Here is a 26,049-nt window from a genome sequence, read left to right as displayed (position 1 = left end):
GGAAAGCTGAAATTCATACTAGTGTGAATACATGGTGCAAGAAGTTGTGGAAACCTCCCACTATTTCCAGAGGTAGCGGTAGGCTGCAGTAGGGGTTGAGGAAAATCACAGGTGATTTACCAGGGAACCTTTGCACCATTAAAGGGGGCTCCACACTAGCTCCAAATGGGACAGATTGGAGGGGGGCAACTGGATCTTCACTTATGCAGATCTTCACGTATGCAAATCCAGTGGTACAAACACCATTGTACAAGAGCCATAGAGGGGCAGAAGTCACTATTCTATCACATGGGTTGGAACAGCGGCTGCAGAGCTGGGGCAGCTCTATGGAATTCATTGTGCAAAACCTAAATACTTGGGAATTGAGTGAAGAGGGGTGAATTTCATGTTCAATAAGCACACTTTCAAGATGATAAAGTAGCTCAGGCACATGCCTTTTCTGATGCTTCCATTAGTAGCTATCACAGTGTAGACGAAGCTCCGCATCAATATTTCCGTCAACAAATCAATATTTCCAACAGGCTGGATGTAAACCCTAATTATAGTTATTAAGTGTTCATCATAAAGCAAAGTTTATGGAAGAGGGAGTACTGTGTCAAGTCTGGATTTATATTCAAAAGCTAATTTCTAACCACAGCTTCAATTATATCTAAGGGTAGAAGTCCACCTATTTCCTGTGGGTACAGCAGATAGTAATTGGCTGCCTCATGGAGACTACCTGGGTAACTGATAGTGGGATCTGGTCCCCATTACAGAATCTGATAACCTATAATTTTAAAACGCTGAATTCCCATTAGTGTAAAGCACTTGCACTTAAGGGCTATATTGCAGCTCCAAGGATCACAGTGAGCACGCATGGAAAGACACCGCACACGTGGCTGGAGATACTTTCCATGTGCAATGCTGATGCAGACAGAATACTTCTGGGAGTGCCTGTAGGAGTAACTCCTACTCCTTCCTGGAGAAACAGCATCTTCTGTCCCAACACTGGTCTTGGACAGCTGGCCAGCGCAAAATGGGATAGGGCCTGTCATAAATATAAAGGGAAGGGTAAACCCCTTTGAAATCCCTCCTGGCCAGGGGAAAGCTCCTCTCACCTGTAAAGGGTTAAGAAGCTAAAGGTAACCTCGCTGGCACCTGACCAAAATGACCAATGAGGAGACAAGATACTTTCAAAAGCTGGGAGGAGGGAGAGAAACAAAGGGTCTGTGTCTGTCTGTATGCTGGTTTCTGCCAGGGATAGACCAGGAATGGAGTCTTAGAACTTTTAGTAAGTAATCTAGCTAGGTATGTGTTAGATTATGATTTCTTTAAATGGCTGAGAAAAGAATTGTGCTGAATAGAATAACTATTTCTGTCTGTGTATCTTTTTTGTAACTTAAGGTTTTGCCTAGAGGGGTTCTCTATGTTTTTGAATCTAATTACCCTGTAAGATATCTACCATCCTGATCTTACAGGGGGGATTTCTTTATTTCTATTTACTTCTATTTTTTATTAAAAGTCTTCTTGTAAAACACTGAATGCTTTTTCATTGTTCTCAGATCCAAGGGTTTGGGTCTGTGGTCACCTATGCAAATTGGTGAGGCTTTTTATCCAACATTTCCCAGGAAAGGGGGGGTGCAAGTGTTGGGAGGATTGTTCATTGTTCTTAAGATCCAAGGGTCTGGGTCTGTAGTCACCTAGGCAAATTGGTGAGGCTTTTTACCAAATCTTGTCCAGGAAGTGGGGTGCAAGGTTTTGGGAAGTATTTTGGGGGGAAGGACGCGTCCAAACAGCTCTTCCCCAGTAACCAGTATTAGTTCGGTGGTGGTAGCGGCCAGTCCAAGGATAACGGGTGTAATATTTTGTACCTTGGGGAAGTTTTGACCTAAGCTGGTAAAGATAAGCTTAGGAGGTTTTTCATGCAGGTCCCCACATCTGTACCCTAGAGTTCAGAGTGGGGGAGGAACCTTGACAGGGCCACATCCCATGGGGTTTGTTCAATGCCACAAGCAATGCAATGACTTCCCTGATACTTGCACTACGGGAGGGTAGCAGCCAAGATCCAGGCTACACCATGCTCAGTTGGCCTTTTGGACAAAGGCAAAACCTTCAGCAAGACCCTTAAGTGAACCATCACCTCATCAGGCCAACAGTTCTGAACTATCTTCAATCTCCACAAGGAGGACTGAACAAATTTTGATAGCCTGGAGGAAACAACTGAAAACATTAAATAATAGTTCACCCCTGAATTTATGGATTTGAATTCTTCCCCATAACATAGATTAACACTACAGAGTACTGTCAGATTTTTTATGGAGACGCACATATCAAACTTAGTTCAGGACCGCCTAGAGTTTTACTTTTGTCTTATACATGTGACATGAATTAGTCCCAGGCCATTGGTGGGAAAGCCTGTAGTCCTTGCCTCTCTCGTATTACTTTACTCTGAAAGGTTGAAGCCAGCAAAATCACATACATTTTATTACATCAGAACAATGAATAAATACAATATCCTATTATTCTGTAATAGCCTATATTACAAAATTTAAAAGTCTCTTCTAGAAATGTTTTTTAAATGAAGGCATTTACTTCATTCCCCACTTCTTAAGCACTGATACAAACAAACAATCTTGTATTCCTGAATCTCTGAGGTAAAATAGATACTGAAGCACATTAAAACTAGAACAAAAGCCTTCATTGTACGGCATGTTTAATATGGCAGAATAAATGTCACCCATTTTTCTGATACTGTAATATCTGTGGCAGATTATAAAGTAACTTTCAAAAATGAGATTCTTCATCTAGGGGAAAGCTGCTAAAGCAGATAGCATGTTAGTAATCTTTTCCTTGGACCGAAAAAATCTAATAAAGAGAAATAATGTAGGGCTCTCCTCAGTAATTCAACATATTTCTAAACTAGTCTCTGTACAGATCTGAGTTAAAATTAGAATTTGAAAATGTGCTTCCAAGACTTTTGAGATGAGCAATTTTGCTTCAGCAGAGTATCAAAAAACAAGTGAAACTGAAAACAGATTACCAGCCATAAAATATAGATGGCACATTTTTCTTCACTAATGCTGCATAATCATTCCATATTCTTGCCAAGTACTTTCTTTACCAGTGGAGCTACAGTGGGAGTACTGTTAATATAAAACTCCAACAATTGGTTATGATACTTCAGACTGCTAAAGAAATATTACTAAATAAAGCTTAAATTTATTCATAAGTAGTCCCATTGAATTTAACTAGAATACTAAGCAGCATAAAGTTACGTAAATTGTCAGTGTTTGTAGGACTGCAGTGTTAGTGAGTGTATATGATCTTTGTTCAAAAATGAACTTTCAAACACTTAGCATTATCTGTCACTGTTTTAGACCCTTATTCACGATTGATTTCCATGAGACTATTCACACGGTTAAAGTTAGGCATGTCTTAAACCTTGCTGAATCAGGCCGGGCCTTTGTGAGTGCTGCCATAATATAACAATGTTTTCAAAAGAGAGAAAAAAAATGGTTACTCATCTTCTCGTAACTGCCATTCTTCGAGATGTGTTGTTCATGTCCATTCCAACCAGGTGTGTGTGTGTGCATGGCAGCCGGAAGACTTTTCCCCGTCGGGTTGGTCCGGGCCCGACCGACCTGCCAGCCCCTCAGTTCCTTCTTGCCAGCTACTCCGACAGAGGGGTAGGTGGGTGGGTACTGGAATGACATGAACACCACATCTTGAAGAACAGTTACAAGAAAGTCGGAGCTGTCCACTAACTGGAGCACTGCTCCACCGAAGGCCACATCGTCTTTGGCCTGCTGGGTAATCATATAATGCGCGGTGAAAGTATGTATGGAGGAACACGTCGCTGCACTGTATATTTTCTGGGTTGGGACTTGCGCTGGGAATGCGGCTAAAGAAGCTTGCACCCTAGTGGAGTGCGCTGCGAGCAGAGGGGCAGGCAACTCTGCCAGGTTATAGCATTCAAGGATGTAGGATGTGATCCACGAGGAAATCTGTTGGGAGAAGACTGGAAGATCTTTCATCCCGTCTGCCACAGCCACAAACAGTTGAATGTACTTCCTAAACGTTTTTTCAATGTAAAAGGTTACATTTCTGCGGACATCCAATGAATGAAGCCTCTGCTCTCTGCATTCAAGTGTGGCTTAGGATAAAACAGTGGGAGGAAGATGTCCTGGTTGATGTGAAACTGGGAGACCACCTTTGGGAAAAAGCTGGATGTGGCTTGAGCTGAACCTTGTCCTTATAGAACACGGTGTAAGGAGGCTCTCATGTTAAGGCCTTGAGCTCAGACACCCTCCTGGCTGAGGTTATCGCCACCAGAAATGCCATCTTAAATGACAGGTAAAGCAGGGAATACGTCGCCAGCGGTTCAAAGGGCGTACCCATCAATTTGGAAAGGACCAGATTGAGGTCCCGGGTTGGGGTTGGTTGCCGAACGTGCGGATATAGCCTGCCAAGACCTTTCAGAAAACGGCTGACCATAGGGTTGGCAAACACCGACCGGCCCTCTTAGCTTGGATGGAAGGCAGAGATGGGGGACAAGTGAACCCTTACTGACGACATGGACAGCCCCTGCTACTTGAGATGGAGAAAGGAGTCTAGTATGAGTGGAATAGAGGTGAGTGTCGGGGATGGGTGATGCTGTGCCAACCAGATTGAGAATCTCTTCCACTTGGCAAGGTAGGTAGCCCTGGTGGAGGGTTTCCTACCACCAAGGATGACTGTTTAACTGGGTCTGAGCAGGAGAACTCCGTGGGGCTCAACCATGGAGCTTCCACGCTGTGAGGTGCAACAACTCGAGGTTTGGGTGCTGGAGACGGCCGTGATCCTGAGTTATCAAATCCAGGAGGAGCGGCAAGGTAACTGAGGCTTCCACGGACATTTCCAGGAGATTTGTGTACCAGTGTTGGTGGGGACAGGCTGGAGCTATCAATATCACTGAAGCCTCTTCCCTCCATATCTTGAGGAGCACCTTGTGAATGAGAGGGATGGGCAGGAATGCATATAAGAGACGGCCTCCCCAGGGGAGGAGGAGAAATGTGTCTGTGATGGTGCCCGGGCTGTGATTCAGGAAGGAGCAAAACTGTTGGCACTTCCTGTTGCGTTGCGTGGCGAGGCGAACAGGTCCATCTGGGGAAAGCCGCAACATTGGAAGATGGAGTTCGTGACACCTGGGCGTAGGGACCACTCGTGGCTGTGAAAAGACCTGTTGAGACAGTCCACCAACTCATTCTATACTCCTAGGAGGTACGATGCTTGCAGATGTATCGAATGAGCTACACAAAAGTCCCACAGCGTGAGGGCTTCCTGGCACAGGGGAGAGGAGCGTGCACCTGTTTGTTGATATAGAACATTGCCATGGTGTTGTCTATCATCTCCCTGTCAAGTGGGCTTGGAAAGTCTGGCATGGCAGATGTACCGCTCTCAGCTCTCCGATATTGATGTGGAGAGTGAGTTCCACTTGAGACTAGAGGCCCTGTGTCCTGAGGTCTCCCAGATGTGCTCCCCAGCCCAAGGCTGACGTGTTCGACACTAGCCAGAGGGATAGCTGAGGACAAGTGAAGGGACCCCTGCATACACTACCAGTGGTGGCTCAACCCACAGGAGGGAATCGAGGACCAGGCAAGGCAGAGGCATGACCCTGTCCAAACTGTCCTGAGCCGGCCAATACACTGAGGCTAGCCACGATTGGAGAGGCCAGAGTCTGAGTCTGGCATGTTGCAACACATAGGTACAAGAGGCAATGTGTCCTAGAAGTTTCAGGCAATTCCTTGCTGTGGTGGTGGGAAACTGCCTGACACTTCGAATGATGTCACCCAGAGCCCAAGAACCTCGCTTCCAGGAGGTATGCCCTGGTGTGTGTCAAGTCCAACACCGCCCCATGAACTCTTTCCACTGAACAGGGGCCAGAGTCAATTTCCCCATGTTCAGGATAAGGCCCAGTTCATCAAACGTCATTCTTATGAAGTCGACTTGTGCCTCCACTTGAGCCCTGGAGTGGCCCTTGATCGGCCAGTCATTGAGGTACGGGAACACCTGTACCTGGCGTCTGCGTAGGAATGTGGCCATGACTGCTATGCACTTGGTAAACACACAAGCCGCCGCTGACAGGCCGAACGGAAGGACTGTGAACTGGGTAGTGTTTGTAGCTCACCACAAATCTGATATACCTTCTGTGGGACAGTGGAATTGCTATATGAAAGTACATGTCCTTCAAGTCAAGGGCGGCATACCAGTCCCCTGGATCCAAGGAAGGATGATGGAGGCCAAAGAGACCAGGCGGAACTTCAGTTTCCTCATGAACTTGTTGAGCTCTCGGATGGGCCTGAGCCCGCTTTTTGGTATTAGGAAATACTGGGAATAGACGCCCTTTCCCTTCAGCCCCTGAGGAACCTCTTCCACTTCTCCTAGCGATAGGAGCGAATGCACCTCCTGTATGAGAAGTTGCTCATGAGAAGGGTCCCTGAAGAGGGATGGGAAAGGGGGGTGGGAGGGCAGAGAATTGGAGGGAGTATCCCCTTTCTACCGTGTGGAGCACCCAGCGGTCTCATGTGATACGGGTCCACGCAGCGTAGAAAGGGGATAGTAGGGACGAGAAGGTAAGGTGGTTTGGATCCAGTCCAAGTTCTGGTGTGCCGTCCTCATTTGCACCTTCAAAAGGCCTGCTTCCGGCCAGCTGAAGGTTCAGATGAGCCAGAGCCCTGGCCCGAATATGTGTGCGGCCTCTTCCTGCTGCTCTTGTTTCTCCTTCTTGAGCTGTCCTGCCGGTTCTGCGGTTGGTAAAACCGTGGAGGAGGTTGCAGCCTAAAATGCCTCCACTGCGTGGTGTGGGTGTCGAGGCCCAGCGATTTGAAGGTGTCTCTTGAGTCTTTTAGGCTATGTAGTCTTTCATCCATCTTTTTGAAAAGAGAGTCACACCCTCACAGGGTAGCTCCTGAATGGTTTGCTGGACCTCGTTTGGCAGACCTGATACCTAGAGCCAGGAGCGCCTTTTCATGGCAATCCCGGTAGACATAACCCGAGTGGCTGCATCAGCCCCATCCAGAGCGGTCTGCAATGAAGCTCGGGAAATGAGCTTGCCCTCCTCCACAAGGGCTGAGAATTCAGCAAGGGAGTCCTGCAGCAGCAGCAGCTCTGCAAACTTTGCCATTGCCCCGCATGTATTGTAGCAGTACCTGCTCACAATGGCCTGCTGATTAGAAATGCGGAGCTGCAAGCCGCCAGTGGAGTAGACGTTTCTACCAAAAAAGGTCGAGTAGTTTTGCCTCCCAATTCTTTGGTGAGGGACCTTAATAGCCCTGGTGCTAATGTTGGTTAGCAGCGTCCACGACCAAGGAATCTGGGGAGGATGGGTATACAAGTGCTCATAGCACCTGGACGGCACAAAGAAACATCTTTCATTTCGCGTAGGCATAGGGGGCAATGAAGCCGGGATCTGCCACAAGGTTTTTGTGGTGTCAGCAATGGCCTTTATGAGGGGTAGAGCAAAATATGTGCTGGTCCAGAGGGGCTGAGGATATCCATCATTGGATCTGCATCCTTCACTACCTCTTTTGCCTGAATACCCAGATACTAACTTCAGTGCTTAACTTCAGTGCAACTATTCAGGATACATAAGGTTAAGAATATGCGTGAGTCTTTCGAGGATTAGAGCTTTACTGACCTGAATCCAATCCCCAAAGTAATGTCAATGGAAAGTCAGAGAAAGCACCAACAGAGAACCAACTAAGAAAACCAAGTTGTACATTGCAGTTTATTGAACCATCTTTTGTCTTTTATTGTAGAAACAATATTCATGGTGGGAGAATATACTCACCTTGCTTCAGCATTTAATCACCTAAAAAACCGATTTATTGCTAGTAACTGAGCTTCACAATTACATTTTCACCAGTAGATAACACATTTTCTCCTAAAACCTGTATATTTCTGTGTCAAGTTTTAAAACAGGATCTTAACTATAGACATCACCATCAGCTCAGTCTATGATTTATTTTTGCAATTGCTTATCTCTAGGGAACAGAACACCACTATAAAAACATGCTGTTAAAATATTTTAGGAAATTTTCTTATATTGGCATACCCAGTAATCCAGGTAAGATCTGTCAAACGCTTCTGAAGAATTAGTATAACCTTTCGCTTTGTGCTCTCTACAGCTATTAATCTAATGTGGTGGCAGCGATCAACTGTATTAAAACAGCCTGCATAAAATTTTCCAAAGCACCTATATGGTTTAGGAGCTTAAGTCCCACTTTCAAAAGTGATGTAGGCACTTAAGAGGCTGTGGGCTTGTCTAAACGAACTATTAGTTCATGGCAAGCTGAAGTGTAAATCTACACCACATGAGGTTGCCATGCACTAAGTGTCCATGTAGACCCTGCCACCAAATACTAAAAGTTCCCTTGTGCACTTTGATGTAAACTGCTTTGAAGGGGTTTAGCACAAATCCCACTGATTTACAATAGGTCATTTTGCTGCTAAATCACTAAGGAACTTTTGAAAATCTCCCTTATCTAATTAGCTATTCTGAAATTGCTTTACATAAAGACTAGTACAGGTAGGTGATGATCGTACAATGATTAAATTGGAACACTTAACCTTGGTGTCACAAATGTGCTTGCTTTTCAAGCTAGGATGTCCATACATTTTTGTATCCGCTCAGTATAAAAAATAATTTGAAGTCTCACTACATTTTACTTGTGGCAGGTTGGCCATGCCATTCACAGACTTACAAGACTGCCTGTTGTCTATTTTCAGGAAACCACATGACAACTTTGTGGTTTACATACTGTTAGTAGGCAATGCACTGTTTCTAACTAAAATGGTCTCTCTCGCCACCATTTACTCCTGAATAGGGACCCAATGATAATCATCATTTTAGCCACTTAAAAAGTCAATATTATACATTAGATCCCATTATGGCACATTAAAACATGATAAACTCCCAAATAAAACTTAGGTATAAAAATCCCACAATGAAATAATATGATTCAAGCAACATTAAAACAAGATTAAGGAAATTTAGCTTTGAACTTTTACTTCTAAATAATTTAAAACAGATTACTGTATAAATCTAAGGCTAACAACGTTGTTTGCAAATATCTCTTTTCCAAGACCCAATTCTGTAAGGTGCTGCGTGACCTCTGTTGCTACTGAAGTTATTATAGGTGCAGCCTATAATGTTAAGTCACATGGAGTTTCAATGGTACTACTTGCAAAGTAATGCACGAACTCATAAATAAGGATGGCAGAATTGGACATATAGGAAATATATAACTTTTCAAGCTCAAGAAGTTAGTTCTTTCTACTGCACATTGCAGGGTGTAGTACGTTAATATAGAGGGGCTTTCATTTTTCACTTTCTGTTATCTACAAATCAAGTTTGCTAGAGGGCGTCAACAATGAACAGAAGAGAAATCAGATGAATTAAGATAACTAACTTAATCAGAGCATTGCAGCAATGATTATGGTTGGTATTACAGTTTTAGTAAAAGTCCTTGTTTTCAGACGTGTAAGTTTCTGAAGAAACACGATTTGGTCCAACCTCTACCATGTCTGTTCTTCGTTTAAAAATGACTTTTTGTATGGGGAAAAACCATAAGTTATTGAGCTTGGTGCAGGAATTACTGGGTGAAATTCAATGGCCTGTGTTCCGCAAGCCAGACTAGGTGATTATAATAGTCCTTTGTGGCCTTAAAGTCTGTGAAATAAAACCCAACTCAGCCATTTTTTAGTTATTGGAGTATTTCAAAACAAATCAAAACAAAAATATCCCAAGATTTTTCATGCTTTAAGAGATTTTAAGTGCACTTTTGTGTGCTCAGATTTCAGAAAGATGGGTTATTTAAAAAGAAAAAAAAATCTCACAGAGTGATTGTCCCACAAGAGCAGAAGAGTTGAACTGACTAGAATGCTATCAGTTTCACTTTTCTCTTCTTGTTAGTACAACATCAGCACCGTCTGAAGGAGCAGTAGCAGAACTGTGAATTCCCTCAGTGGGGGAATGTCTAAAAACATAGTGGTGTGAGAAAATGTAAGATTCCCATAAACTTTTGCCAATTTAAAACCACTGTATTTTTAAGGTTAGGGAGGAAATGCAAAACTTAGAACTAGGGGTTGTGGAGGAGGGAAGAGAAAGGGAGTTTAAAAAAAGGGGCAGGGTGGGGAGCTGCCAGTAAGTAATGGGATAAACATTAGAATCATAGAATATCAGGGTTGGAAGGGACTTCAGGAGGTCATCTAGTCCAACCCCCTGCTCAAAGCAGGACCAATCCCCAATTTCTGCCCCAGATCCCTAAATGGCCCCCTCAAGGACTGAACTCACAACCCTGGGTTTAGCAGGCCAATGCTCAAACCATTGAGCTATCCTTATTTCCACCAGAAACAAAAGCTCTTGTCAGATTACAGACAAGAAGCACTATCTCCAGAACAGCTGATTCAACTGTCAAGACATGGCATAAGCCATAAACGAGGACAAGTCACATGCACAAAGTTACCAAAAGAAAGAAATAATGGAAAGAATAGCGCACTTAAGATTATCACCACATTCACCTTAAATGTGAAAAAAAAAAGCTTTGGATTTAAATCTGAATTGACATTTAATAATAAATGTCTAATAGGCACAAGAAAAAAAAGGTTACCACCAATAAATGGCAAAATAAAAATTAAAAAAACCCAAACCAAGCAAGGCCACAAATTTTTCCTGCAGTTTCTAGCCTTAACATAACCCAGCTACTAATTTTATCTCACTAAGGGTTATTTTCACATCAAGAAGCAGTGTGTATGGCTGATGGCAAGCATACTTTAATGTAAAAAAAAATGCTATGAAACTTGACTTTTTAGCTTTATAGTTATTTGCTGAAAAATACTCAACAGAATTTTTTGAATGATAAAACATTAAACACAGGAAGCTCTAAAGATGTGACAAAGCAGGGTCTCTAGAAAATACAAGGTAAAATGAAGTTCTTAAGTGTAAATCTGACCAAAAATATGAGAAAACAGATTACGAAAGCTGATGTCAGGGATATTCATGAAGGAATCAATCATGAGCACCTTCACCTCCCATGGAAGGACCCAAATTAGGTAACCAGGCTACGTATTCAGAGCAACACAACAATCAAGGCTGGGAAACAGAATCCTGAGCACAAATGTAACGGATGTTTGCTGGATATGTAGCTGCTAATACAACAAATGGAAGAGTAGAATACTCAACTTTCCAGGCACTCAGAGTGATCTGCTAGATAGGTCAAGATGGTGGTTTGGCTAGATTGTGATCCCATTTGCTACAGTTACCCCTTTGACAATCGCTTGGGCTACCTACATATAGCCTCTGCCTGCATTCCTGAAGACTACCTCCACTGAATTCTGCTCCGTGGCATACAAGGTTGCCATGCATGGGCACTCGGCTTACTAATGATGTATGTTCTCAAACCAGAGCAATTCTGCTGTTTCTTAAGCTTTCCACTGCTGTGGGGAAGGTCAGAATTTCAACATGTTTCCAAACATAACTTTGAATAATAACAACATCAAAATAATAAAATATTATTACTACTACTACTACTTATTATTTTACTTGGTTAAACACAACAGGATTTGGCTAAGAGTTAACCAGCAAGGATATTTTTGCTTTTCCTATTTTCCTCCCTCTTCTATCATTAAGTTAGAACGGAGCATCATACAGGAAATGTAGTAACCTTTCATCAAATGTTAGCTTTTATGAAAGTTTGGCATCCTATTCACTCAAAATACTTTATAAAACCAATCTTGCTGTTCCCCAGCCACAGGAACATACCCTACAAAGAATTCACATGCACAACTCCCACTGACTTTCACTGAAGTTTAACATGCAGATTGATGGCAGAATGCAGCCTGCAGCCTCAAAAACTGATGATTAGTGTCTTTGACTGTGCAGGTCTAAGTGACAATATAGATTTTGATATTCAGGCAATAGAATACTGGGCAGAAAAACAGTAAATATCTAAACTGCTTTGGGCAAAATGACCAGGTTCACTACCCTAGAACATTTATTCTTCTGCATATAAATTAAAAGGCTAATAGATGGAAAGCAAATGAGGAACAGTTAAACAGTGCTTGCAGATGATAGAACAAACAATGAGCAAAGATTTCCTGTATAGGAAAATTGCCAAGACCACCAGTATTTCTGGAAATAGTATCCATTAAAGATTTCTTTTCTAAATTTAAACAGGGAATTTCAACAAAGCACATGTTGTGGTATTAACACAGAACGATATCTGGGTCCAGTATTCATCACAGTAAAAGTATATAAACATCTTTCATATTTTGAAAATGAATATATTTTTGTAAAAATGAGAGACTTACTTGAGCACACTATGAAAACCATCATATCGTAGTCATACTACCTCCCTGTCGATGCCACATTTGATAACACATGCCAACAAGATCATCATCAGCAGCAATAAGCTTCAAAATGCCAGCAGAAGTTTTAAATAAATTTTGTATTAATGTGTTGCCTGCCTTGGATATTGAAATTATCTATCCATGTAACAGGTACAACCCTGACAAGAGTAGTGTAACTTTCCATACATCATCCACAAATGTACTTCAGCCCTAACCTGGAAAGAACACTCTTTAAGAGCAAGAATGTAGTCCATGTTGATTCAAATTCTTGGCCTCTCTGTGTGTGGATCTATTTTCAGGACAGGGACCTAAGTAGTCCTAAAATACCTAATAATTTGCCTCTGCGCATAGCATGATCATGGTCTCTTAACTCTAGGGATTTTCAGCTTTGGAATTCACTTCCCTTGGTCTGAAACAACCAGAATTTGCTGATGTTAGAGAATTCTGCAAATTTCATCTATGTCCTCTGCCTTTTAGCCAAGGGGAGATGAATCTAGGTTAGTAGTATTTGGGCGTGAGCTATTTTATGTTTTAAAATATCCTTTTTGTTAGCCTTGTTTTGCTAGGCTGGATTAGCTGCAAAGTTTGCTGATTGTTTTATAGATTGTGCTTTAAAATTTGTTACAGGCACCGAGAGTTTAGTATTTGTGCTTTTAATTTACATATAATTCAAAAGAAATAAGATACAAAGGCCTGAACAACCAGAAATAAAGTCTGAGTAGCAATAAGTGACTTGTTTTTATAGAAGGAGAAACAAGAATAAGCTTGTAAGACTGACCAAAGAGATAAGGAATAAACTGACAAACAATGAAAAGAAAAGCAACTGCTATGCAAAAGTTGTATTCAGCTGAAATGGCAACTAAAGTTCAAATACGATGATGCAAACCATAGGAAAAAAGAAATCTAAGAGTACTGCCTCAAGTTGTTATGGCAACTGAAATCTGAGCACAGCAACCAAGTGAACACTATCCACAAGTCTGAATTCCTGCGCATTCAGATCTTTGTGAAAGAGTATACTATAAGGAACTTAGATCAAAATAATATTTTATGAAAACACAAAGCTAGACCTGCCCACCCCACCCTATGATTTATCATCATGTTGCATCAAATAAAACATTAAAATAGGGCAAAAACAAAACACAGGAAATTTTAAGACAGCAAGAAGGAAAATCATTTTAGAAGTTGTGCTCCATGTTTCTTTTAGATCCATCTTCCTTCTCTGTCAAACTATACTAAGATGCCTCTATTGCTATCATTAGAAATTTATCCCATCCATATTATTTTAAATATATATTTGATTTCAGCCCCTTTTGCGCTGGTCCTTTCTTTATAAAGCCTTTTCTTGTATTTAAACATGTCCAGATATGCTTGAGGCATCTAATAACCTCAGGATTTTGTTTTTCTTTTAGCGATGTCCCCTTCTAAAATCAAGTCAACTTTACACAGCAGCACTCTAAGCTAAAGGAAAGAATTACAATTTAGCACATATGTATCCTGGCACTGATCTATTCTCAAATTCAAATTATAAAGGAACAACAGACAACTTCTTAAGTGTATGGAAAAAGCTATAATCTGGAGAAGTTTACTACAAAAGTGAACAGAACATGTTAATACTTAACACGCTATTCAGTTGTGAGGGGGAAAAAAAACAACTTACTGCAGTAAACAACATGTGGCTACAATCACTGAAACCTTGTTGAGGAAGCTACAGAGCACTGTATTACTGTATACATGGCAGCCTCTTCAGTAGGGAGCCAAGACATTCATAGTGATAGCACAAACTTATTTGAGACCATTACAGTCACAGATGAAGCCTCCACTCCGTTTGCAGATGTCCCTCTGCATGCTTGGGAATCTACTGAAATGTACATATCATCCCACACTTAGGTGTTTATATATTTTTATAATAAATTACTGCTACCCATTTTTTTCTGTAGTAAATTGAAATACTGTATGTCCAAAACAACCCTCCAGATTTAAACACCCTTTAAGCACTTGAGACCCCCTCCCCCAAAAAAAGTGTTATTAAAAAAACATTTCAGAGAAGGAAAAAACTATACTGGACTACTGTCTGGAAAACTGTTTAATATATAAAGGCCAAGTTCTGCCCTCAGATATACTTGTACAATTTTCTACTATTACAGTTACACTGATGTAATTTAGAGCAAGACTGGGCTATAACCTACTGTGTGCAGTTTCCAATATGTAATGTTGTATAAATTCTAGTGAATAGGTGAGGTGAATTCCCCCTTTTCCCTGCCACTGCTGAATCCCATTTTAAGAATAAGTAATCAGGACACTAGAATTTTGGTAGGAATTCTGTAAAATTAAGTAGCATTCAATTAGTGGAAAAATATGTATGAGGACATACCATTTTCACCAATTTTCTAGTGCTGTAATTCTATGTGCATAATTGCCAAGAAATCAAGGTCCTCTGTTGACTGAAAGACCCCTTTGAAGGATTTCAGCCATAGACCCTTTAACCAAAAACAACTTTAAAATGTGTATTGGAAATGTTCCAGTCAAAACTTTTAAAAGATGTCCGACCAGACACAGTATTAATTGGGCATAGAGATAAACCCATATACTGCAGATGAGAAATAGAGAGACCATTAGGTTTTATATTTAACTGGGTCTGGAATAAACCAGAAACAGTACTTGAGGCACCACAATTTCTATTCTTAATGGTAGAAATTTGCTTTTGAAAACTCGCTGATCCTCTGGTAGTTTATGATTTAAATGATGTGGTCATTGGCTCTGGTAGAGAAAGGAAAACTATTAGTGTCCATTGATCCTACAGTTCTGCGAATGATGAAACGTCTAAGAGTGGGCTGACACAACACTGGCCTCTGTCAAGTTAATGTGAGTTGGAGACAGCAAGATAAGAGTGAACTTAAAACATCAGAGAACTATAAAATATCCTGCAAGGCAGAAGTTGCCAGTGCTGCTAATCACGCAAAGGCAAAACGTAAAGGCCACATCTGTAGTCACTGAAATTATCCTCTTTGACTTAACCTCTGTTTTTTCCATACTGGAAAAATACTTGTAGCATAGCTCGTTGAAATCTTCTTTAAAAATTTCAGAGCTTCAAAACCTAAACAGGCTGAACAAATAATAACTGAGTTTATAATCTGAAATCTCTCTGCCTCAAAAAAAAATAAATAAAAAAAGTTCTCCAAGGAAAACACCAAGAAGAAACATGCTTTTGGAAATAAAATACTGTTAAAAAATGACACGCTACATTTGGTACAGGTGTGTGCCTGGATCAATTAACTACTCTATGTGCAAAAATGCCATACATTAATTCTTGCATCTACACCACATACCATGTTTGGGAGGAAGTCAGATTTTTGGCTTATCTGTCTGGATGGCTGAGGAAATGCAGGATTGTGATCATGTGGCTGAGCTAAAGGAGAAGCCACTTACACCTCACTACACTTAACCAGGGGTGAAAATCCTGGTCTCAGTGAGGTCAATGGGAATTTTGCCATTGATCTAAGTTACATAACTTCAGCTATGTGAATAACGTAGCTGAAGTCGACATACTTAGATCTACTCACCGCAGCGTCTTCACTGCAGTGAGTCAATTTCTGACGCTCCCCTGTCACCCGCGCCTCTCGTGCTGGTGGAGTACTGGTGTAGACAGGAGAGTGCTCGGGAGTCGATCGCTGCCTGCCAATTCGGCGGGTAGTATAGACATACCCTTAGTGAAGGAAGACTTTAAATGTGGACTTCTCTGAGCGGAGACATAAAGAGCTTTTGGTACAATCTGCATGACACACTTTTTCCCCCCTTTTACAAAGCAGTATTTTTCTGGTTTGATGATAAAAGACGTTTAGAATCTACAGCTCTTAATGTAGGTTTTAGTTTCAGTTTTGATAAACCAACATGGTGCCTGCCTATCTGTAACACTTTTATCAGTAACAGGCATTTATAGTTCTATGCTAGTTAACAATACAAAGTTTGTTTGCTATCCTCATCTTTTCTCTTATACAATACATACAGAACATAATATGACATTTAGCCCTCATCTACATGGGAAAGATTTTTCATGTTTCTCCACTATAACAAGCAGAAAGCTATAGTAAAAGAGTGGGTTCATCCTGCCTTGTTTATTCTAGGTTAAGCTACTTCCCTTGTGTCACTGTGTCCACACAGCTCTGTGCTTTTTCAGAATAACTAAGCATTCTGGGCAGATATTCCCTGATGAAATATTCCACAACTAGGCACAGGGTCGGGGGCCGCTCCGCGTGGCTCCTAGAAGCAGCGGCATGTCCCTCCTCCGGCTTCTATGCGTATGGGCAGCCAGGGTGCTCTGCTCTGCACGCTGCCCCACAGCTCCCACGGCCAATGGGAGCTGCAGGGGTGGTGCCTGCAGATGGGGCAGCATGCAGCGGAGCTGCCTGGCCATACCTCTGCATAGGAGCCGGAGGGAGGGGGACATGCTGCTGCTTCCGGGAGCTGCTTGAGGTAAGTGGTGCCTGGAGCCTGCACCCCAAGCCACGCTTCCGAGCCACCCCCCTGTGCCTCAACCCCCTGCCCATTCTCCTCCTGCCCTCTGAACCCCTAGGTCCCAGCCCAGAACACCCTCCTACACCCCAAACTCCTCATCCCCAGAGCCTTCATCCCCAGCCAGAGCCCCTATCCATCCCGTGTCCCAAGCCCTTGCCCTGATCCCTTTCCCGCCCTCCGAGCCCCTCGGTCCCAGCCCAGAGCACACTCCTACATCCAAAGCTCCTCATCCCCAGCCCCCGCACCCCAACTGGAGTCCTCACCCCCGCCTGCCCCAGCCTGGAGCTCCTCCTGTACCCTGAACTCCTCATTTCTGGCCCCACCCCAGAGCCCACACCCCCTGCTGGAGCCCTCACCCCCTCTCACACCCCAACCCCAATTTCATAGAATCATAGAATATCAGGGTTGGAAGGGACCTCAGGAGGTCATCTAGTCCAACCCCCTGCTTAAAAGCAGGACCCATACCCAATTAAATCATCCCAGCGAGGGCTTTGTCAAGCCTGACCGTAAAAACTTCTAAGGAAGGAGATTCCACCACCTCCCTAGGCAACGCATTCCAGTGTTTCACCACCTTCCTAGTGGAAAAGTTTTTCCTAATATCCAACCTAAACCTCCCCCACTGCAACTTGAGACCATTACTCCTTGTCCTGTCCTCTTCCACCACTGAGAATAGTCTAGAACCATCCTCTCTGGAACTACCTCTCAGGTAGTTGAAAGCAGCTATCAAATCCCCCCTCATTCTTCTCTTCTGCAGACTAAACAATCCCAGTTCCCTCAGCCTCTCCTCATAACTCATGTGTTCCAGACCCCTAATCATTTTTGTTGCCCTTCGCTGGACTCTCTCCAATTTATCCACATCCTTCTTGTAGCGTGGGGCATTACACTACAGTGTAGTGTGAGCATTCATGACCCGCCATACAATTTCTATTACCCAGATGGGGCCCTCGGGCCAAAAAGTTTGCCCACCCCACTTTAAAATCAGCTGGGCTCTTCTGAACAAAGAAAATTTTTAGCTCATTTGCAAAAATATGAAATAGTTATTTGTATTGCTGACTCTTTGGCTTATTAACATTTAAGTTGTTAAAGATTTTTCCTCCTATTATTTTACTGAAAACTCTCTGATGCCCTTGATTTTGTTGCGTTTTGTAATGCTGCATCTGCTTTGTTATTTGCTCATTGTTCAGCACTTGAACACATGAGAAAACATGCTCTAGAGCGAATGAAATATTTCTAAAAAATATGAAGGTGTATTTTCTCTTAGCTGGCAATTAAAACTCCCCCGTCTGCCTATACATTTTAACAAGATTCCTGTCCCTTCATGAAGATCATCCTCACTGCATAAAAAAAGAGGGACAGAGATGCTTTAAACAGACAAATGTGCTTGTCGTCATCACACTCTCCTTCTAGTGGCTCCAGGATGGCAGCTTTGCACAGGTAGAAAGGGCATGGCCATAATCATTTAGGCTCAGGTTCCATGATGAAATGCCATGGGCACCTGATAAAACATGTGGACATGATCTCCCTGAGTGCTCTCGCAAGGGATTCTGCTATCTCCTGGTAGCATTGCTCCTACCACTGGCTCTGTCACTGTGGTTTATTTTGCTAGTCTGCAAGAAGTTCCTTCCTCACTGGAATTGTTAATGTTGGAACCTGCAGCATTAACTTCAGAGGCAGTTTGTTTCTTGTACCAGGGAAGCATAATATGTATAGCAACCACTGTCTGTTCCTTCTATTTCCTGTCCCTATTCTATGGTATCCTGTATAAGGACCTCCCACAGGCTACAGGGTAGGAGGAGGAAGTGTGCAATGGACCCACTACTCTTTCTGTTGTATACCTCCCTACCACACACCAGTTCCACCCATAGTTTTGTTTGTATCTCTTTTACAGGAGAATGGGAAGGAAGCATTGGCCCCTCTAACTGATCAACATTTTTAAAAGATAGGTGCACTGATGTCAGTTTAATTCAACAAAGTTGTGCTATATTCCTACTTGTCTCTAAAGTTACGATTAAAAGAAAAGAACACATTCTATAAGTATCAAGCAAGCTTCTTCTTCCGATGAAAAGGACGAATCATGATTGAGTGCACTCACCACTCCATTTTGTGAAATTTCATAAAAATCAACAAAAAGCAATATTGATTGTATCTTGGTTTGAAGTAGCTTTGTATGCTAACATGGATGAATTATTGGTTGTTTTATATTTCAACAGAGAAATTGTTAAAGCAATTACAAAGGGAAATATCAAATAGTTTAAATTCAAAATTTTGATTATGCAGAAATATTTTACACAACATCAAATCCCTGTGGCAGGAAAAAAACCACAGCGGCCCAACACTGTAGCATGCAATTTCAGAAACAGGAACTACACAAAAATGAGGAGGTTAGTTAAACAGAAATTAAAGGGTTCAGTGACAAAACTGAAATTTCTGCAGCTGCGTGGAAACTTTTTAAAGACACCATAATAGAGGCTCAATTTAAATGTATACCTCAATTTAAAAACCATAGTAAGAGAACTAAAAAAAGAGCAAACCAACTGGCTAAACAACAAAGTAAAAGAAGCAGTGAGAGGAAAAAAGGCATCCTTTAAAAAGTGGAAGTTAAATCCTAGTGAGGAAAATAGAAAGAACCATAAACACTGGCAAATGAAGTGTAAAAATACAATTAGGAAGGCCAAAAAAGAATTTGAGGAACAGCTAGCCAAAGACTCAAAAAGTAATAGCATTTTTTTTTAAGTACATCAAAAGCAGGAAGCCTGCTAAACAACCAGTAGGACCACTGGACAATCAAGGTGCTACAGGAGCACTCAAGGACGATAAGGCCATTGCGGAGAAACTAAATGAATTCTTCGCATTGGTCTTCACGGCTGAGGATGTGAGGGAGATTCCCAAACCTAAGCCATTCTTTTTAGGTGACAGATCTGAGGAACTGTCCCAGACTGAGGTGTCATTAGAGGACATTTCAGAACAAATTGATAAATTAAACAACAATAAGTCACCAGAACCAGATGGTATTCCCCCAAGAGTTCTGAACGAACTTAAATGTGAAATTGCAGAACTATTAACTGTAGTCTGTAACCTATCATTTAAATCAGCTTTTGTACCAGATGACTGGAGGAAAGCTAATGTGAGGCCAATTTTTAAAAAGTGCTCCAGAGGTGATCCCGGCAATTACAGGCCTGTAAGCCTGACATCGGTACCGGGCAAACTGGTTGAAACTATAATAAAGAACAATATTGTCAGACATACAGATGAACATAATTTGTTGAGGAAGAGTCAACATGGTTTTAATAAACGGAAATCATACCTCACCAATCTACTAGAATTCTCTGAGGGGGTCAACAAACATGTAGACCAAGGGGATCCAGTGGATATATTTAGATTTTCAGAAAGCCTTTCACAATGTTCCTCACCAAAGGCTCTTACGCAAAGTAAGCTGCCATGGGATAAGAGGGAAGGTGCTCTCATGGATTGGTAACTGGTTAAAATATAGGAAACAGAGAGAGGTAAATAGTGGTGTCTTCTAGGGGTCTGTACAGGGACCAGTCATATTCAACATATTCATAAATGATCCGGAAGAAGGGTTAAACAGTGAGGTGGCAAAATTTGCACATGATACAAAATTACTTAAGACAGTTAAGACCCAGACAGACTGCAAATAGCTACAAAAGGATCTCTCAAAACTGGGTGACTGGGCAACAAAATGGCAGATGAAATTTAATGTTGATAAATGCAAAGTAATACACATTGGAAAGCATACTCCCAACTATACATATACAATGATGGGGTCTAAATTAGCTGTTACCACTCAAGAAAGAGATCTTCGAGTCATTGTGGATAGTTCTCTGAAAACATCCAATCAATGTGCAGCGGCAGTCAAAAAAGCAAACAGAATGCTGGGAATAATTAAGAGAGGGATAGACAATAGGACAGAAAATATCATTTTGCCTCTATATAAATCCACAGTACATCCTGAGTATGGTGTGCAGATGTGATCGCCCCATCTCAAAAAAGATATATTGGAATTGGAAAAGGTTCAGAAAAGGGCAACAAAAATTATTAGGGGTATGGAACGGCTTCCATATGAGGAGAGAGTAATAAGATAGGGACGTTTCACCTTGGAAAAGAAACGACTCAGGGGAAATATGATAGAGGTCTATAAAATCATTACTGATGTGGAGAAAGTAAATAAGGAAGTAAAAAGAAAAGGAGTACTTGTGGCACCTTAGAGACTAACCAATTTATTAGAGCATAAGCTTTCGTGAGCTACAGCTCACGTGAGCTGTAGCTCACGAAAGCTTATGCTCTAATAAATTGGTTAGTCTCTAAGGTGCCACAAGTACTCCTTTTCTTTTTGCGAATACAGACTAACATGGCTGTTACTCTGAAACCTGTAAATAAGGAAGTGTTATTTTCTCCTTCTCATAACACAAGAACTAGGGACCACCAAATTAAATTAACAGGCAGCAGGTTTAAAACAAATAAAAGGAAGTGTTTCTTAACACAACACACAGTCAACCTGTGAAACTCCTTGCCAGAGGATGTTGTAAAGGCCAAGACCATAACAGGGTTCAAAAAAGAACTAGATACATTCATGGAGGACAGGTCCATCAACGGATATTAGCCAGGATGGACAGAAATGGTGTCCCTAGACTCCGTTTCCCAGAAGCTGGGAATGAGCGACAGGGGATGGATTACTTGATGATTACCTGTTCGTTCATTCCCTCTGGGGCACCTGGCACTGGCCACTGTCGGAAGACAAGATACTAGGCTAGATGGACCTTTGGTCTGACCCAGTAGGGCCACTCTTATGTAAATACAAATATATTCATAATATTGTAAATGCGTAATGAACACTGTTCTTTGCTTGAATCATCTGCAGAGCTTGCAACCCAAACATTTTGCCACGATGTAAAATGTGATTATTAGGGTCCTACCAAATTCAAAGCCGTGAAAAACACATCACGGACAGTGAAATCTGATCTTCCCTGTGACATCTGGAGCCCAGCCGGCGGCTCCTACCCTGCTCAGAGTTCCAGCTACTAGTCCTGGCCAGGGATGGGGAGAAACAAGGCTTCCTCTTCTCCAGCAGGGGCCGCTCTCAGAGTGGGTCAGACCCACCTGTGGCTGCAGGACGGTCAAGCTGTCACCCCTGCCCCCTCGTGGAGAGCCTCTGGCTCCAGCTGTCAGCCCCTACCTTGGGCAGGAGATTGTTGGGAAAACCAGACATGTGGTAATCCACCCCCCATACTCTGTTACCCTCACTTCTGCGCTGCTGCTTTTGGTGGCACTGGCTTTAGAGCTGGGCACCCGGCCAGCAGCCTTCCTCTCTGGCTGCCCAGCCCTGAAGGCAGCACCTCTGCCAGCAGCAGCGCAGAAGTAAGGGTGGCAATCCTATGACCCCCTTACAATAGCCTTGTGACCCTCCCCCGACCACCTTTTGGGTCGGGGCCACCACAGTTACCAATACTGTGAAATGTCAGATGTAAACATCTGAAAACGTGTAACTGACTGATTTGAAAACCTCCAGGTCACGAAATTGAACAAAATGGACCTTGAATCGGTAGGGCACTAGTGATTACCCACTGTGAAAGTAACTCTAAACAAAAATGAAATTAACCAGTCTGTTTTCATTGGCTAGTTGAGTGAAATACAGAATTTCCCTAAGTGATGTTAAATGCATAACCTGTGTAAACAAACTAAGTAATTAGTTAAATTCTTATAATTATTCAGTTTTCATAAACCCCATTGTTATCAGAGAGACAAGGTAGGTGAGTAGTTACCATTTATTCCACCTATAATCTGTTCCACCTTGTTAGTAATGACGCTTTAAATAGGTTTCCCAGACCTGAGGAGTTCTGTGTAAGATTGAAAGTGTGTCTCACCAACAGAAGTTGGTCCAATAAAAGATATTACCTCACCCACCTTGTCTCTCTAACATCCTGAGAGAACATGGCTACAATACTGCCATTTTAAAAAGTCCTTTTAATTAATTGCGGCAGCTCAACCAAATATTGATGTGAAGTGCAACACTTGTTTTAAAGCTTTTTTGTTGTCAGGACCTACATCTAAAGTCATTATTGCCTCCATTCTATTAGCATAGAACACTACATTCAGGTGCGTATGTACTAGCAGAGCCTGATGCAGGACTGGAACCATTGTGAAGATATCAATAATTATTCTAAACATTCCTCCTTACCAAATCTGATTTCTCTTATTAAGGGGATGGGGGAAACAATGCCACCTCACCACATAAGTAGTTATATTATTAGAGGGCATAACAAATGTTACTGTACTATGTAACTGCATTTTATAAAAGGATGTTGTTGACATGATTAAAATCTGCAGTCCTATAATATACAATTTGAGTTGTTATAGGAAGTTTGCTTTAAGTGGTTTCATAATCATCTTTTGCCTCAATCTAAAGAATAAATTTCAAGTAGATCACCTAATTTTCTTACTGCCTCCCATGCACTTTGCATTATTGTAATGTCTTTTTGAGTCTTTAATGTATTTGGTCGCTCCTCAATTTTCTCTTGCAGTTCAGACCAGTCACGAACCGAAATTGCTAACTGAGGAAGTTGTGTGCACAGCTGCAGGAACCACAGAAAATTGATTTTGATGGCTTACACACAATACAAAAGCTGTACTATTTTTTAAGGATTCATACTCTAAAGCTGGATACCATTAAATCTTGTTTGCAGTTTTCCTGCTTAAGATGGAGTGACTGAAGATCTTTTTGAGATAGGGAGATAAAAAACGATGAATCTGATATAATTTATAAATTTGCAGGGGAGATACCAAAATCTTGAAACCCCTTGAATAACTAGCCTCAGCTCATCAGAAAGATCACCCATCCTCTCCCTTTTCCAGACCAGGTGACCAAAGCACCAGGCTGCCAGGTGACTCGCACACTGAGGTCCAGCACACTCACCGGTACCTCAGCCACCCTCGCTCCAAGCTCTACGCTTCCCTGGCTGCCCGGTGTAGTGTAGGATACTGCTCTGCGTAGTAATCAGGTAGCAATTTCGTACAATAGGATTTCTTACAATCTACACGTATCAATAAGTGCTACCGGTAGCACGTTACTACGCGGAGCGGTATCCTACACTACATCGTAGCACCCAACACACCCACCAGTTCGCCGGCCCTGCACCGAGCAGCCGCCCCGGTGGAAAGGTCTCAAGGCACAGCCGCTCCCCGCTTCGCCCCCCGGGGCTCCGCTTCCCTGCTATGCCCACCCCCTTCACCGTGGGCAGGAGGCGGCGCGAAGGCCGCATCGCCCCGTGCCCCTGGGCCGGGCGGGGCCGCGCCCCCTGCCCGCTCCAGCACGGCATGGGGTGGCCCCGCTGGGTCTGTCCGCGCCCTGTGCTCCACTTGCTGCTCGGGGAGCAGGGGGGAGAGACACCAACCTGCACCAGGGTTAGGCAGGGGGTACAACCCCCTCACACACATGGCGCCGCTCCGGGTACAGCCCCCTGGTTACAACCCCCCCTCCCCCCAGGCGCTGGGGGAAGAGGCTAGCGGCTGCCTTCTCTGTCAGCAGCTGGTGCCTGTGGCTCTGGGGCGCGGCTGCCCTGCCCTGTGCCCCAGGCGGGGAAGGTGAAACTGACCCGCTCCTCTGGCTGCCAGTGTCTGTGCCGGGCTCCTGCTGCTTCCGCGTCCCCTTCGCACCCGCAGTCTCCGGGCGGCAGCAGCCCCGCCATGGAGGCCATTCCCCTCCGACACCAGCGCCCTCTGCTCCCCGGGGCAGCCTTGCCCGCAGCGCCGCCGCCGCCGCCGCCTCTGCCCGGGACGCGCTACGGGCGGAGGGTCGAGCCCGGAGCGCGCCGCTCAGCCGCACAATGCCCGCCGCGGCCGCCGCCTGGCAGGGCGGGTCTGTGCTGTCACGGGGTCTGGGGGGCGGGGGCGAGCGCCAGCATGTGTGAGAGAGCGGGGTGGGGAAGGGCGTGTGGCTGGGACCCGTGGGGCTGGCGGGGTGCCTGAGGCGGCATGTGTCTGGGGGCAGGCGGGAGGACCCCGCCTGGGTGTGCGTCTAGCTGAGGAGAGGGAGCTGGCTGGGGCTGAGTGGGCGTTTCTTTGGAGGCGTGTGTGTGTGAAGAGAGGCTGAATTTTCATATTCCAGCCCTGCCAGTCGGAACACAGAATTAAAGACAAAGCGCTAGAGCCCTTCCCTGCAGGATCTAGCTAACTCCTACTGACTTCAGGGGAAGCTATTCATATCCTACTGTCCGGGAGAATGAGGCCCTGACGCAGTCAGAATTTAATATATTGTCGTCTGAATGCCCCACTGGACACACTGGGACTTCTTTATTTTTCTTGTCACAGTTGTAATGCTCTACCCTAGAGTTTCCAAACTGTAGTCCACAGCACTGCTGGCGGTGGCCATCAGATCATATGCTGGAGAGCTGAATGGTTATATAGTGCAACATGCTACTCCTTATTTCTAGCTTCTAAATCCCAGTAAAAGCCAAAACTATATTAAAAATGTTCCTATCACCTTCTATAATCTAAGCAATGGCTGTAGGCAGGGCCAGATTTACAGTTTACGCACCCTAGGCACAGCATCTTCAGGACACACCCCTTCTCACCTACAATTGACCTTCCTGTTTTCAGTAAAAAATGAAACTTCTAACCGACTTTTAACTTTTAGGTGCCCCAGGCATGTGCCTACTATGCCTAATTGGAAATCTGGCCTTGGCTATAGGGAGTTGCAACAATGATGGTGAATGAGAAAGGAGATGATCTGTCGTTTAGACAAGTGGGCGTCAGTGTCTACGGACCAGCAAAGGATAATATTTTAATGAAACCCTTCCTCACTTTACAACATTAAACAGTTATATATGATCCAGGCTTGTATGTCAAGGTATTGATGGCAACTTCCATTGTAACAAGCACCATTAATATTTTAAACTTTTGATTAGACAGAGAAAAACAAAAATCAGTTACAAGGTTTGAAATGTAAAGTATTGAATAAAGCTTTCGTCTTTAACAATGTTCCTTATTCCCTTTCCTTTTAGCTGTACATAGTCTTTTATACAGAGAAAACTCTGACAGTCTTTTAAATGGTATTACCTATTATTTAGATGGTCCGAAACAGTTGTTGTTGGAGTCCAGTCCTGTTTTCTCTTACACCTCTCCCCACAAGAGAAAATGCAGCTTCTGATTTTAGCT

General features: G+C 43.1%; 1 protein-coding gene across 1 annotated transcript in view; it reads right to left on the bottom strand.

Annotated features, from left to right (window-relative positions):
• Positions 1-24,684, bottom strand: part of FAM241A (family with sequence similarity 241 member A) — a 28,167-nt gene extending 3,483 nt beyond the window's left edge. Inside the window, exon 1 of the mRNA XM_073340904.1 lies at positions 24,489-24,684. Coding sequence (XP_073197005.1) covers positions 24,489-24,590 — 102 coding nt within the window. The 5' untranslated portion in view covers positions 24,591-24,684. The remainder of the gene's footprint in view (positions 1-24,488) is intronic.
• Between the last annotated feature and the right edge of the window lie 1,365 nt (positions 24,685-26,049).

Source organism: Lepidochelys kempii, chromosome 4, assembly GCF_965140285.1.
Source record: "Lepidochelys kempii isolate rLepKem1 chromosome 4, rLepKem1.hap1, whole genome shotgun sequence".
In the NCBI taxonomy this organism is placed as follows: Eukaryota; Metazoa; Chordata; order Testudines; family Cheloniidae; genus Lepidochelys; species Lepidochelys kempii.
This window is presented reverse-complemented; position numbering and strand designations above follow the sequence as displayed.